At 46.9% G+C, this 15,946-nt stretch overlaps 1 protein-coding gene across 1 annotated transcript in view; it reads left to right on the forward strand.

Annotated features, from left to right (window-relative positions):
* The window catches only part of ITM2A (integral membrane protein 2A), a gene marked incomplete in the record, with an annotated part of 365,358 nt that overhangs the window by 267,092 nt on the left and 82,320 nt on the right, over window positions 1-15,946 (forward strand). Inside the window, 1 exon segment of the mRNA XM_044057149.1 lies at window positions 2,407-2,557. Within this exon segment, the coding sequence (XP_043913084.1) occupies window positions 2,407-2,557 (151 nt within the window).

A 15,946-nucleotide genomic window follows, 5' to 3' on the forward strand; every position in this document is an offset into this window, starting at 1 on the left:
AGTGTGGACAGAGTAGGGGCGTAGAGTAGCACATTCCGGGACGGTCCAACATTCTAGCGAACAGGCCCAGTCGTACTATCCTGACTCCTTACGAATGGTCTCTCAACCCTCGAGTTGCAGAGCAAGTATTTGCCCGATGGGGGCGACCTTGTTGCGATCTTTTTGCCTCTCCTTCAAATACCAAATGCAATGATTACTTCGCCCTGATCCCCCCTCTGGGGGAGTCCCCGAGAGACTCTAGTTCATGCTTGGCCTCCTGGTCTGCTTTATGCTTACCTCCCCTTCCCCTGATGTTGAAATTATTGCAGAAAGCCAGTCAGTTGGGGAGCAAGATGATCCTCATTGCCCCATTCTGGCCTAGTCAGACGTGGTTCCCTTACCTGTGGTCTCACCTAGTGTATCCACCATGGATTCTGGATCCCCTCCCGGATCTCATTTCTCACCCTCTCGATCTTCCGACTCCGAACCTAGGCAACCTCAAGCTGACTGCTTGGTTGCTCCAGTTCCACTCCTCATAAGGACTCCGGGATCTCATCACCTGTCAAAGCCATTCTAGTAGCAGCTCACAAGCCTTCCACCAGGAGGATTTATCGGAGTAAGTGGAAACGCTTCTCCATCTGGGCAGAACACCGTCGTTTAGACCCTTTTACGGCCCCGATAGCGTCGGTTCTAGATTTTCTAACCTCTCTCTTTCACCAGGGGGCTAGTTCTTCCACAGACAAGGTACAACTTGCAGCAATCTCATACTATCACGAGGGGCAAGAGTCTGGCCCTCTTATCACTTCCAAACTGTGTAAGACCTTCCTCAAAGGTACCTTCCTCCTTAGGCCTCCAGTCAGAGGTGGTACCTCCATGGGATTTATCCCTAGTCTTACAGGCCTTGACTGGTCCCCCTTTCGAACCGGCGGCCACGGTTGATCTTAAATTTCTTTCTTGGAAGACTGCCTTTTTGGTGGCCATAACTTCAGCCAAAAGAGTATCGGAATTGCAAGCTCTTTGTGTCAAACCACCATATTTGGTCTTTCACCCAGATAGTTTACCTCAGGATCAAGCCGTCCTTCCTACCTAAGGTATCTTCAGAAGCGAACATTAATCAATCTATCAATCTCCCAGTGTTTTTCCCCAACTTTCAAAACAAAGGAGAGTACAAGCTGCATTCCTTAGACGTACACAGACAGCTACATTTTTATATTCATAGAACTGCTGATCATAGGCAATCCGATCAGTTGTTTATCTCCTTTGCCAAAAGTAATTTCAGTAAGCCAGTTTCTAAAGTTTCTCTCTCTCGATGGATTTAGAGTTGTATTCTCTTAGCATATCAGAGCTCGGGAAGGCCTGCACCTCAAGAAGTCCATGCTCATTCTACTAGGGCCGTTGCCACATCGGCAGCCTTTCAAGCTAGGGTTCCCTTGGATGACATTTGTTCCACAGCCACTTGGGCTTCATCTCGCACCTTTATCAGCCACTATAAAATAGATGTCTCCCGAGGTAGGGCGTCCTTTGGCGCTGCGGTGCTCCGGAATATCCTTCCATGAAGGCCACCCAAGATTTAGGTAGCTGGGGACTCTGTCCCAAAGGTTGCTGACAAATGAAGTTCCTACTTCAGATTAAGAAGTTATGTACTCACCATAATGTTGCATCTGAGTAGGTGTCTTCATTTGTCTGCAACCATTCCCCCTCCTTCCCCCTGACCAAAATGATCGTTCTTGAGGTTCTTAGCATTTGTTCCCTTTGGGACACTTATCAGCTGTGCTATGGAACAAACTTGATCTGAGGTCAGTCAGGGTAGGCAGGGGATTATGGGTAAAGGGAGGAGCTAGGAGCTCGGATCTATGCTCTGGTAGAAGTTGCCGGCTCTGATCCGAGATCTGATCCATATCCCAAAGGTTGCAGACAAATGAAGATACCTACTCAGATGGAACGTTATGGTGAGTACATAACTTCTTATTTTTAACTGATTGTAGATTTCCATTGCAGCGAATGTGTAAGTATACTCCAGATTATTGACTCTGCCATCCTCATGTTATCAAGCAGGTAAGTAGCACTGGTACAGAAAATTTCCTTACCCGATCATACTTCATTTTTACGTTTTAATATTCCCTATATAAAAAAAACAATGGCCATCAGTTTACATGCTCTGACACTACAGAAAAGTTCCTATGTCCCACCCTACCCCCACTATTACATTGAATGTAAAAATTGGTTTTGGCCAAATGGGAGTTTCTTCATAATATTTGGTGGTTGGTGTTTAACAGGAATTAACAAAGGAGTGTAAGTGATTTATAAAGTGTCATGTATGGAATATAATACTTTTCACATTTGATAGAAAATATGCTGCATACATTGTTTGCAAGTGAAACATTTCAGCTGTTAAGGCCTCACTGAGTCTTGCATTTTGCTTTGTAGTCTGGAGCGTACTTGCCTCAGTCATACCTGGTGCATGAAGAAATGGTGGTAACTGAAGAAATTGATGATGTATTTGAACTGGGAGTTTTCATCAATCAGCTGTGTGGACGCAGGAAAACCTACAAACTACAACGCAGAGACCAGATAATAGGTAAAACGTTTGCTTATTTAGTAAACTGATAATTCAAATATTTGGCCATACTGGATGTCAGCTGAACAGTTAGTGCATCTGATTATATATTTCCATTTCTAGACATTCATTAGGATAGCCTGAATACTGTTTATGTAGTGATCTCTGCAGAGCATGTTGATACCTGTGTTGGCGGAGTGTTTTAAGTATTTTACTGACGTTTTGGCTTAATCACCTCGTGAAAAGTAGTAGATCTTGGCAAGAGTTTCCTCTTCCTTTTAACATGGCTGAAAAGCCAACCATTTAAAAGTGTACTTCTTGTGGTTGTAAGATACCCTACTCTGTCCACAAGGAAGTGTATCTATTGCTTAGGTGCAGCCCATTTAGAATACCTCCTGCCAAATCTGTCCAGTGTTCAACTCCAGTGCTCTAAGCGATAGATAATGAAACAAATCAGTATTAAAGGGTTTGTTTTTAGCTTTGAATCTACCAGTTTCCATTTCTGGGGCTCAGGCCCCCACCAAGAAATCAAAAGCTGCTTTGGAGCCCAGAAAGTTCTGTGTAGCCCGTCTTAAAACTGCTCCTGCATCAGAGCCTCCATCTAAAATACCCAAGTGCTTGGATGTGACACTCAAAATGGCAAATCCTCCTCTACCTCAATGCCCACGTTTTTCTCAGGAGCTCATTTCCCTTAGGCTTTGATCTCCCAAATTACAGGAGACACCCAGAAAATTGTCTCTGCCACCTTCAAGGTCATTTTCTGTTAGATCCTGCCAAAGTCTATCTGAGACAGGTGTGGATAGTGTGAAATTCCTCAGAACTCTGATCCAGGTTGGGGTCTTAATGTCAATCTCCCATCGGATCCGTGAGCCTTCAGCCAGTTTCCCATTTTATCTTTCTCCAATCTAACCACTGGTGTTGGAGCCCTCACATCCAAGGACTCAGAGTCTGATCCAAAGAGCATCTTCTTTGACTCTGACTGTATCCCTGACTTTGGCACAGACCCCCCCCCCCGACCAAGAAGAGTCTGTGCTGGTTGCAGGGAGGATGCTGTCGACTGACTGTTTCGGAGCCTCTACCTCCACTCGGAGCCTCTGCACTGGACAGCTCTGATCTGACTCCTCCCTCAAGATGGCAGTTTGGGCCTAGTAGAGGCTTATTGACCTCTGGAGTTACGGCTCCAGTTAAGTTAGCTTTGACTTCTCTTGGTGGTTCTGCTTTTGAGGTGGTGGAGAGGGGGTTCTGTCACCCAAGAACTTGTTAAACTTTTCCGTGCTCTGATCCTACCACCATACTCCTTCAGATCAGATTTGCAAGCCTCATCTACCTATTCCACAAGGACAGCCATGCTGTTAGTTTCCAGGCAGTTTCTGTTCAGGAACTTCCCATTTCTTCTCATACCTCTCCAGATCATCCCACTGAAGAAGTCCCCCAGACGACTGAGAAAAAGGAGGTACTTGGATTCCCTGCAGGAATTTAACAGAAGATGCAGACCGATGAAGGGAAGGGTCCCAAAGATCACCTCCAGAAGACATCTCATTAGAAGATATCCTAGAGGTCATTTAGCCAAAAAGGTGGGTGGTCTTTCACTCCCCTTTCCCAGGAGGAGTCAGTGTTCCTAGAAGCCTTCAAAGTTCAGTCCATCTACTACGTCTTGGGTTCCCCTCTGGTGAATGATGCCTGGATCTTGTCCCTCCAGTTATTGAAGGAGCCAGATACCATAGAACCAATTTTCCATCAACCAGACAAGATTTTTGCTCCACCCAAGGACGGACCTTTTGGAGGAAAGGGAGTTCAGTAGATGCCATGGTTGTGGCAACCACTAAGAAGGAGATAGCTAGACATAGCTCCTCTGTTCATCCTCCTAATAGAGAGTCTAGGATGATGGACAGGTTTGGAAAGTGTGTACGCTTCAGTAACCTTTGCCTCACGGTCATTCAATTTGGCACATTTTACCAGATTACGTAGACTTGGTTAAGGAACTCCTAAGTGTAGGCCTGGGTCCATGTCGGCAGAGGAGCAAAGTTTTCTTCGCAGCTAGTCGCTCTTCGGTTAGTGTCTAGCTCGTTCATGAGGTTTCTCTGTAATGCAGCAGAAGGTTCCTTATGGGTGGCAGGTTCAGGCATAGCCATCAGGAGATATGCTTGGATGTGCGTGTGCCTTTGCAGAACCCTTAAGTCTTTCATCATTGCTCCCTTTGATGGATCTTTGGGCCCACAGTAAAAGAAGCACTTTCCAATAGTGAGCCAGATGGAAAGACCTGGTCTGCCATGGGAATAAACTTTTCTACCCTGCAAAGATAATTTTCTAGGAATCAGGAAGATGGTAAAATGATGTGGTTCTAAATATCACAAGGACTTTTTCAGCCCTCATGAAGGGAAATTTCTTCCTGAGGCAGAGGGGAAAATTCTAATGGAAGACCTCGTCAAGGTAGAGTGGGCCTGCAGAATCAAAGGTATTGAGCCAGTTTTTTTGGATAGACCCTTGCAGCACTCCTGAAGGGTTCCCTGGAGGCAGCCGGGGAAGCTTGTCTTTGCATCCAGAAGTCTGGGCAGCCATTACAAAAAACACTTGGGTGCAAAGAATCATATCCAGAGGATATTTTGTTCCATTTTGGCAACTTATCCCACCAAAATAAATCTCTCCAATATATTCCTCCCAGTAAGCATAAGTTAGCTCTAGAAGTTCAAAAACCGATGGGCAGAAGGGTCATCCAGGAGGTCCCACCAGACCAGAAAGGATTCAGAGCTTACTCTAGGTTCTTTTTAGTGCCAAAGAAAACCAGAGCACCTAAGGTCCGGTTTTGGATCTTGGCAGTCTAAATCAGTCTGTGAACTCCAAGATGTTGTTGTTCATACGCTGCAGTATTGATAACATAAGGGAGTCTGCATCTGGCAGACTCTTACATCCGGCCAGTATCCAAAGGTCTAAATACTACTGCGAGGTACGCGCCACACCACACAACGTGTCTGCTATAGAGACGTCTGATATAAAGCGGTCGTCAGCACGCACCCACCGCAAAGCTTTTCTGCTACCTGTCTGATCGCCTGCTCCAGATGTTTGCTAGCCAGTGCAGGTGTGTTCCAGTTATCCGATAACTCCCCATTGGGTTTTTTCATAATTTTTGCTGCTGCATGTCTGTTGGGTTCATGTCAGCTGGGAAGGTCAGGTATCTGTGGAAGGCAAATTCCATCCTTTTTTCTGTAGGCACAGACCACGACCACAGTGTCCTATTTGCAAATCCTTAGTCCCCAAGACCGTCAGGAGTCAGCTAGCTTCTTTAGAAATCCAGCAACTTGAGCGCCTTGCATGTGAAATAACGTTGGGACGTTCCGATGAGCCTCTAGCGAAGGAGGCCAAAAAAAAAACACAGCCTGAATCTTTAGTTGTACCCGGTCTTTCAGTTGTTGCTCCCAAGGCCAGTGTATGCCCAGAGACCGTGCTGGAGGTGGTGGATGTCCCTTCAGTGGGTACTACAGTCGAGACCCCCAAGAGAGTCCACTGGCACATAGGTTCATAGGTTCATACTAGGCTATCTGCCCTAGGGCATTTATAAGCCTAGCCAGAATGTGTTTGGCTTTCGCCACCCATTTTAAATTTTGCTATGCCCTTTTTTGAGGTTAGTATACTGTGCCTCTGTCTAACAGTGACACAAGTGAAACCCGGGGTAAACCTATGCTCTCCCATCCATTCATCAAGATTCCTCTTGAAGAGAGTCAATGATGGACTCTGCCTAACCTGGACTGGGATTTTATTCCAGAGTGAAGGGAGCCTCTGGGTTACGAATCTGTCCCTCCAGCATGTCCTATTTATTTCAGTGCTGAGGTTCAAGTCTCTCGAGCATGTAGCTCGATGGGATTTGGATTTTCTGAGGCGCAGCATGTCCATTAATTCCGGGTTGGACATGGCTTTTATACGTCAGGTACAGATCGCCTCTGAACAGGTGGTATGCCACTGAGTAGAGCTGGAGTTTCTTTAACCGGGCAGCATATGGCATCTGTTTGAGCCCTTTGATCCTCTTGGTGAGGTACTTTTGGGGTCTTTCCAGTTGCTGCAGGTGTCTGGTAAGGTAAGTCCCAAAAGGGGCATTGTACTCAATTATGGGCCTGATGAGGGATGAGTAAAGAGGCAAGATGACCTCCCCTGAGCTAGATGTGAATCCTTTCATGATTAGGTGGGCTATATAAAATGTTTTTCTAACCACTTTAGCCACGTGGTTGTCAAATTAGAGATTGCTATCAACTTGGGTCCCCAATTACTACTTCTGTACTTAATGGATTACCACCTATGTGGTAATTTGGGGGCACTTTGTTTTTGCCAAAGGGGATGACTATACACTTTTTGGCATTTAGCTTGAGGCCATGGCTCTGGCACCAGTTGTCTGTTTCTATGAGGCCCTTTTGGAAGATGCTTGTGTCGGCTGGAGAGTCTATTATGGCGCCCAGTTTGCAGTCATCTGCGAACTTGGTCAGCCACAGTCCTTCCGTGTTGGCCTGTACCTCCGAGAAATATATACCGAACAAGAGAGGTCCCAGGACTGAGCCTTGTGGGACACCACTTGTAACTAGTTTGGAGTCTGACATGGCTCCAGCAATTCTAACCATGTGGGTTTTGTCCTTGAGCTAGTTTGCAACCCATCTAGTGACATAGGGGTTTATATTTAAGCTGGTGAGCTTATCTATAATGCCAGAGTGGGGTATTGTATCGAAGGCTTTTGCGAGGTCCAGGTAGGCTGTGTGGACCACCTTCCCCTCGTCAATGGCCTTGGTGACTGTTTCAAAGAAATCAACCAGGTTTAAGAGGCAGGATCTGCCCTTAAAGCCAAACTGGGTAGGATCCAGGGTCTGTAGGTCCCCTTTATGTTTATTTATGAGGTCCATGATGACCCTTTCCATAGCTTTGCAGACCAAGCTAGTCAGGCTTATGGGGCAATAGTTTCCAGGGTCCGTTGAGGCACCACCTTTGTGGAGAAGGGACCACAATTGCTGTACGCCATTCTTTGGGTACATATCCTGTAGTAAGGTTGAGATTGAACAGTAGTTTTATGTTTGGGTTTAGCTCTTCTTGGAGTTCATGTAGGACGCAGCCCGGGACACCGTCTGGTCCCATTGATGCTGTGTTTTTGCTTTGGAGAGGGCGGCTCTTACCTGAGCATCTGAGATGTCAGGGGGGCAGCACTCTGCTAGGATAGATGTTTGCCCTTTTGGTTGGGGGGGGGGGAGAAAAGTTTGCGCTGAACCTGTCAGCTAGGATGTTGGCAATGTCTGTGGGTTTGGTGTATTTTTTGTCATATTGGACTAATTCTGAGCATATCTGAGAATTGCCACCCAGGTTCCTAACATAACTAAAGAAAGCCTTGTGATTATCCTTAGTGTCCTGTGCAATTTTTCTCTCTAAGCTGGCCTTAGCCGATTTTATGAGTGCCCGTAGTTTGCTAATACTGATCAGAGATGCCTTCCCTTTTTGGAATTTTGCTCATTTAGTAGCTTCCTCCTGTTGTATAGTTTGTTTATGGCTGGGGTCCACCAGACAGGACGTCTGCCTTTGGAGGATTGGGTCTTGGTTTTATTTGGGATCGCATGATCCATGCATTCCGGAAGGTGTTCATAGAATGCATTTATAAAAGATTCTGCGGTCTGGGCCGTATTTTCCACAGGCCTGGGGGCTTTGAAGGATTCCACCTCGGTTTTGAGGAGCGTGAAATTTGCTTTAGAGAAGTTTTTCACTGTGGTTTTCTGGGCAGGGGGTGGTGTCGGGATGTGAATATCCAGTGAGATTAGTTTATGGTCTGATCTTACCAGTGAGGGATACACTTCTGGTCTGAAGCATAGATTATTCCCCATGTTGATCAGGTCCCAATATGTTTTCCCCTCTTGTGGGAATGGTAACAAGTTGTTCCATAGCATTTGAGTTTATAAATTCTAGGAATCTTTGGGCTAGGCTGTTGGATGTAAGTAATGCTCCCAGTCTGTTTGGGTAGTTGAAGTCGCCCAATATAATGGTGTTTGGAGAGACCTTCAGTATTTTCCAGTGTTCTCAGGAAGGCCGAGTGGGGTTCCTGGGTTAGGGAGGGTGGTCTGTAGCAGGCTATAAACTGGAAGGCGGTTTTACCCACTGTTAGTTGCACATGGATAGTCTCTGATGCTTCGTGCTTTGCCACCAACCTGGAGGTGTGGGTATCTTTGACTAATATTGATACTCCTCCCTCCTTTTGTGGGTCAGTCCAAGTTTTGGGGCCGAAAAGCATGGTATGAGGTATAACCTGGTAGTGCTGGGGTGCTCTCGGGAGCCTTGAACCAGGATGTCCTTCAAGGATGCATCTGCAGTCATAACATATGGGTTGTCCTGCCTCAGGCAGCCCTTCGGTCGGCCGGATTCCAAAGTCTGGGTCTGGCCTCGGCTGATGTCACACTTTCCCCGACGTCAGAGCGTCTGGGGTATAAAAGCATCAGCCAACGCCATTTTCCTCAGTCTTTCTTGCCACGCCGTGCCCGAAGCAGAAGCAGTTCGCAAGTGCCGGTCGGCCAGCTCCTTTGATTCAGCTACCGAAGACTTCGAAAAAGCTAAGTACCCCGTTGGGGACTCTTTCTTGCCTCAGCCGATGTCAGATAAAGTAAATAATTGTTTAACTTGTGGGAAACAAATACCTCATAAGGATTTCCACTCTCACTGTCTCCCTTGCTTAGGCCCAGACCACGACATCTCAGCCTGCTCTACCTGTGCTTCCTTCAGCCGACGAACACTTAGGCGTCTGTCTGAGTTTGCAGAGGAATACTTTGGGGCTAGCTTTGCATATATAATGCCGTCGGGTACTCCGACTTCACATGTAGTTAAAAAAAAAACGGAAGGACAAGGACCGACCCTCGCGGCCCGCGGTTTTGGCTGAAACCTCGGTCCGGCCTACCGCGAGTGTCTCTATTTCGGCTGAAACAGAGTCCTCTGTGCTTCCTCTTACCGAATCAATACAACTGACTATCTCGGCCTCAGAGGCTCCGGCCGAGTCGGTTATCGAACTACCTACGGAAACCGGTGTCCAGGATATGTCCCGACACCATCCCTTTAGACAAGTCCACCCCTGCACGTGGTGCAGCCAGGCCCCCTGCATCCATGTCCATTAAGGCCTTCTCTAGGTCTAAAGCTGCCAAACTTGCCAAAGCTTTGTCTCCCAAATCTACCACTCAGAGGCCTTCCACCAGCACTCAAATTCTCAGCCTAGCAGAGGACCTTATCTCCTTAGAGGTTCTCAGCCTCACCCGGACAGGGGCTCTCTTCCTCCTCCAGACAAAAGGCCCAGGGTTGAGCCCTCTGACCCCCACTCTTCAGATGAGTCTACGGATGAATCTGTGTTGTCGGAGCACCAGCGGGAGGCTTATTCGGCCTACGAGGATTCTGATGCTGAAGAATCCATTCCTTCGGCCTCCCCTCCTGAAGAGTTTTCTTTTGGTGAGACACTGCATTCTATGAGAGCATTTCCAATGGCAGGGCCAGGAATTTTCTGATTCCAGAAAAAGATTAAGGACCTTTTTACATTTACCTCAGCATAGGCCTTTTATACCTCTTGTTTTGAATGTTATTGATGATGTGTATTCTGATGCTAGTACAGCCCCTGATTCTCTACCTCCGGCTCCTGCCAAACCTGATGGGTACTACAGGGTTCCAGATTCTCATTTTCACCTGTACAAGGCCCACACTGCAGACCCAGAAACCATTTCACAGGGCCCTAAAGGGGTTGCAGCTGCCACTGCTAAAAATCCTTTACCTTCTGAAAGGGAATCTAGAGCTTTAGAGCGATGGGGAAAGAAAGTTTATACTTCCGCAACTCTCTCTATGAGGGCATTAAATTGCCAATTCTATATGATTCAGTACCAAGAGTATCTGTTAGATGAATTGTATAAGAAACTTTCCTCCTCTGAGCCCCTTGACCGAAAATCTCTTCAGGATCTGGTGGTACATAACTCACAGCAGGTTAGCAACCATTTTCTGCAATGTGGCTATGATGCACTGGAAGCTTCATGTAGGTCAGCAATGACAGGGGCAGTTATACGAAGGCATGCCTGGTTGGAGCAATCTCTACCGGAAAATGTTAAAGCTAAGCTCCTGGATGCTCCAATGGAAAAACAAAAATTATTTGGGTCCACGGCCCAGGAGGTCTTGAAAAGGCAAAATCTGTGCAAACAGTCAAGGACTTCCTGCAGGTACAACCACCGAGATTCAGCAGAAATTGGCCTACTAAGAATTGGTCCTTTCCAGACTCGGACAGATCACAGAGGAAGGAACAGCCGTCCCAGTGGTAGGGGGCAAGCTAGAGGCCACTACAGAGGCAGCCACCCAACCAGAGAGGTGGTGCAGGTACAGCAACAACATCTACACCAGGACAAACACAATGACTTAATTTTGACCCCGACAACCAGGGCTCAATTAGAAGCACCATTGGGCGGAAAGCTTTCTTTATTTTCAGAAAATTGGCATTACGTTTCAAGGGACTCATGGACACTGCAAATAAATAATAGACAAAGGATACAGGTTCCATTTCCACACATTGCCAAAACGACAAGGAATGCCAGACCTGCCACCAAATCAGAGGGCAGAGGCTTTGAAGCAAATCACCAAATTACTACAAATGAAAGCCATAGAGAAGGTTCCTCACTCAGAACAAGGCCAAGGTTTTTATTCAAGACTATTCCTTGTATCAAGAAAAGAAAATCAATGGAGGCCTATTCTCGATCTGTCAGCACTGAACACTTACCTCATTGTGCTGAAATTCAAGATGCTGACCCTACAGCAGCTTCTTCCCATGCTGGGCAAGGAGTCTTGGCTGGTGACTCTAGATCTCAAGGAGGCATACCTGCATGTCCCCATTCGACAAAGTTGCAGAAGACACCTCAGATTTCTTGCAGGATCAGAGCATTATCAATTCTCAGTATTGCCATTTGGCTCATCTACTGCGCCCAGAGTGTTCACGAAATGCCTGGCATCAGTAATTGCACACTGCAGACTTCAGGGGATTCAAATCTACCCATATCTGGATGACTGCGTGATACAAGCGGACAGCAAGACAAAATTGTTAAAGGACTTGGACTATGCCATCCAGCTACTACAGGCCTTGGGATACACAGTCAACATCCAAAAATCAAGACTTGTGCCATCCCAAAGGATAACCTTTTTGGGTGCAGATCTGGATACAACCACCCAAATGGCATTTCTCACAGAAGAAAAACAGAAACAACTTCCAGATTACTTCAAGAATCTGACAAGACAAACTCAGCTAACTGCAAGGAAAATCCTGCAGGCCCTGGGTTTCATGGCATCCTGCATAATACTGATCCCACAAGCCAGGCTACATATGAGGAGATTGCAATGGTACCTAAGGAGTGTATGGACTCAGCACAGTCACAGCTTAGAAACTCTGATTCCAATCATACCTTGCCTTCAGAAGGAATTCCTGTGGTGGGCTCTAGCCTGCCAGACAAACAGAGGGTTGCCCTTCATCAAACCAAAAGCAAATCAAGCCATCACCACGGACGCTTCAGACCGAGGTTGGGGAGCACACATGGAGGACAAATGTATCCAAGGGCTATGGTCTCAAGGACAGCTGCAAATGCACATAAACCAAAAGGAAATGTTGGCAGTGATACATGCAATCGAGGCTTTCAAACCTTTCCTTCAACAAAGCCACCTGCTAATAAGGACAGACAACACCACAGTCATGTGGTACATAAACAAGCAAGGAGGCACGCATTCCTACCCTCTATGCAGACTGGCTATGAATCTATGGGATCTTTGTTTGAAACTCAATATACAACTACAGGCCTAGTTCATGCCAGGGAAAGACAGTGCTCTGGCAGATTAAGCAGAACTACCATGGATGCACACGAATGGATGCTGCACCCAGACATCTTTTTACTCAACACAGGCATGGGGAAGGCCCGAGATAGATCTGTTCGCCTCTCCCCACAATCAACTGGAAATTTTTTGCACAAGGACATACCATCCACAAGCATGGAAGGTGGACTCTCTTTCATTCGGCTGGAAAGCCCGAAAAATCTATGCTTTCCCACCAATCCCATTAATGTCCAAGGTTTTACTGAAGATCAGGGCAGAACAGCCAAAAGTGATTCTAACGGCTCCAGACTGGCCAAGGCAGCATTGGTACCCACTGTTGAAGAGCTTATCACAGACGAAACCGTGGCCTCTCCCATTATGGCCTCTTCTGACGCAGAACAATTGCAAGATCCTGCATCCCAACCTAAAGACCTTGCAGCTAACTGCCTGGAGAATACCGTGACTCCTTCCAAGGACACCTTATCCCAGAGGGTAAAGGACATTATTATGGAAGCTCGCCGCCCTTCCACAAGGAAGGCATACTCAGCAAAATGGAAAATATTTCTCTGTTGGAACACCACAAAAGGCCTTGATGTGACAGTGATGAGCATATCACATATACTGGAATACTTAGCAGAATTGTTCCACAATGGCCTGTCTTACTCTTCCATTAAAATTCATGCCTCAGCAATTTCAGCAGAATACACTGTAAATCCTCCTGTCTTTTCGCATCCTCTCAAGACAATTTCTCAGAGGGATCAAGAACATCAATCCTCCAAGGAGACCACCTCTACCTACTTGGGACCTTAACTTTGTGCTGGAAAAACTAACACTCCCTCCATTTGAACCAGCAGCAACGGCCGATCCTCAGTATCTATCCTGGAAAACTGCATTCCTTCTGGCCATAACTTCAGCAAGAAGAGTATCTGAGTTACAAGCCTTGATGGCAGTGCAGCCATTTCTTATTTTTCATCAGGACAGAGTTTCATTAAGAACCAACCCAGCCTTTATGCCAAAGGTGGTATCTAGAATATCCTTGGACCAAGCAATTCATTTGCCTACTTTCTTCCCAAATCCACAAAATAAAGGGGAGAAACTTCTACACACTCTGGATTATCCATAGGCAATTACGCTACTATTTGGACAGAACTAAAAGTTACAGAAAGACTGACCAGCTGTTTGTAGCATATGCTGCTGGGACACAAGGAAAAGCAATTTCCAAACAGACAATCTCAAAATGGATAGGAAGTTGCATTCGCTTTTGCTACTCCTTTCATGGAAAGACTGTTCTGTGAATATTGGGCCTCATTCCACGAGAGCCACAGCCACCACTACAGCCTTCCTAAGAGGGGTGGCTACCAAGGACATTTTAGAAGCTGCTACATGGAGCTCCGTGCATACTTTTGCCAAGCATTACACTTTACCCTTATACTCCAGATCCAGAGCAGGTTTTGCTACTGCAGTCCTGCAGGGTCTCTTAACTACACCATCTTTTTCTTAGTACCTCCTCCCCCAGATTGACTATGGTATTCTACCCATATGTTATGACTGCAGATGCATCCTTGAAGAACATAGTATGGTTTTGTACCTACCATAAATGGAGATGTCCGATAGGTATGCATCTGCAGTCAGGTTTACCCTCCCTCCTTCCCCCAGCTAGCTAATAGAGGGGTAAGCACCCTAGGATACCACAGAGGGGATCTATTATGGTATATTTGTTTGTATATATATGTATATATTTTTGAAAATGTTTGGATCTCTGTAATTCTTTTCACTTTTTTGATTCCATCCTCCTTTTTAGTCAAAAACTCCTTCTTTATATAGTTTAAATTACCTTTCTCAGCTGATCTGCAGAATTTCCTGTCTTTTGAGCGCAGTCTTAGTCCAGATCTCGCTTGTCTCGTCAAAGTGTTGTTGTGTTGTGTCCCTTTCATACTTTTTTCAGATTTTTTGTGTAATTTAATTTTATTTAAATTTGGTGTGTTTGTGTTTTGTTTGTCGTTTCCATGTCTTTTCCTTTTGTCTGAGTTTCCTGTGTTTTATCCCCCTTCAGATGTGTGTGTATCCCATCCGTCACACTTACCTTTTTGTTTTTTCTGTGTTTAAGTAATGTCATTTTGACCTGTTGTTGAATTTGTGTCGGCCAGAGTCCTGCAGGAGAGGTTTTGTCCACTTGTCAGAAAATGTCAGGGAATGTCTTTGCCAGTCAGCTCCCTGCGATTCTGGCAAGAGTCTCCAAGGCCCGGGCTGACTTTTCCTGCTTCAAACCAGAGTCACTATTAGAGTTTCAGATCCTGCGCTCACCCCCCTTCTAACAAATGGTAGGCAATCGATGACCCGGGGTGCCGAAATCTTAAGTGTCCATTTTCGGCGCCAGGCCCTCTAAGGCCCCGCTGCCTCTGTGGCTCACAGCCATCGCTCCGACTTGCACAGGCCCGGCAATCGTCTGATGGCCATCGGCTTGGCTGAGCCCACACACGACCATCGTGCCGAACTGTCCGAACGGGTATCGGCTGGAAACCGGTCCCCATCCTGGGCCATTTGGCCGGAGGTCGCCGGTCATCACAGCCACCACTACATTGCCCGGCTTGGAGCTCGGCCCGGGAACTCTGCCATCGGAGCGATCTTCAAGGCTGTCGGATCTGTCTGGTCATGCACTAGAGAGAGTGGCTGCGTATTGCTCAAGTCTGAGGGTACTGAGGTTCCTTCTTCTTGGAGTCTCTCAGCAGATTCACTGTTGGTCCACTCTGCTCGGCGCACCCTTTCCAACTCTACCCCAGAACTCTTAGTTGATCTTCGGGCAAGTCACAGGCTACGTTGGAGGATGATTCTCCAGAGGGTCTCAGCAGACGACTCCTGGTCCAGTCCGCCCATAGTCTCTCAGTCGGCTCTAGTGGTCCACTCCTCGGGGGTACTCATCGACCTTGTCCTTGCCCCTGCAGACCTTTAGCTCGAGCTTGGAAGCTTCGCCATCATTACTGCTGGATGCTTCCCTTACTGCATCCCTTCTCTCCAGCCTCTGAGCATCTCCTCTCTCTTCCTGAGGGAGATACCTCTTGGGTGATGATCCTCCTCTGTGCCACTGGTATTGTGAGCAGTCTCTTCCCGGGCCTCCTCGGCTTCCCATGTGAGCCCTTGATCTCTGAGCTCTCTCTTGTGGTTCTCTCGTCCCTCCCTCCCTAGGAGCTCGTACCTTGGCCTCTCGGACTTCTATTCTCCTGAGCCCAGCAGAGACTTCCTGGAGGAAGAGGACTTTGCAGAAGAGCCTCTGAGGATGAGTTCCTCTCTTGCGATACTGACTTTGAATCAGCAGCCTCTTCCCCTAGATCCCTCGCCTCATGTCTTTTTTGGACATCCTAGGTCTCTGAAACTCCTAGGACTGCCTCTCCTGATCTCCTGAGGATCTTTCTAGCCCTAAGGAGTTGTAGAAAGGAAGTCCACCCTTGATGTGTCTGGTGCAGACCCTTATGCAGGTTGAGGATGTCTAGGTCCACTCCAGCTCCTGACTTGTAGAGCCAGTTGGAGGAGGCCTTCTAATCTCTGAGGATGAGCTTTGACAAGACACAATTCTTACTCTGGATCAGAGCC

This window comes from Protopterus annectens, chromosome 15.part0, assembly GCF_019279795.1.
Source record: "Protopterus annectens isolate FY-2018-M chromosome 15.part0, PAN1.0, whole genome shotgun sequence".
In the NCBI taxonomy this organism is placed as follows: domain Eukaryota; kingdom Metazoa; phylum Chordata; order Ceratodontiformes; family Protopteridae; genus Protopterus; species Protopterus annectens.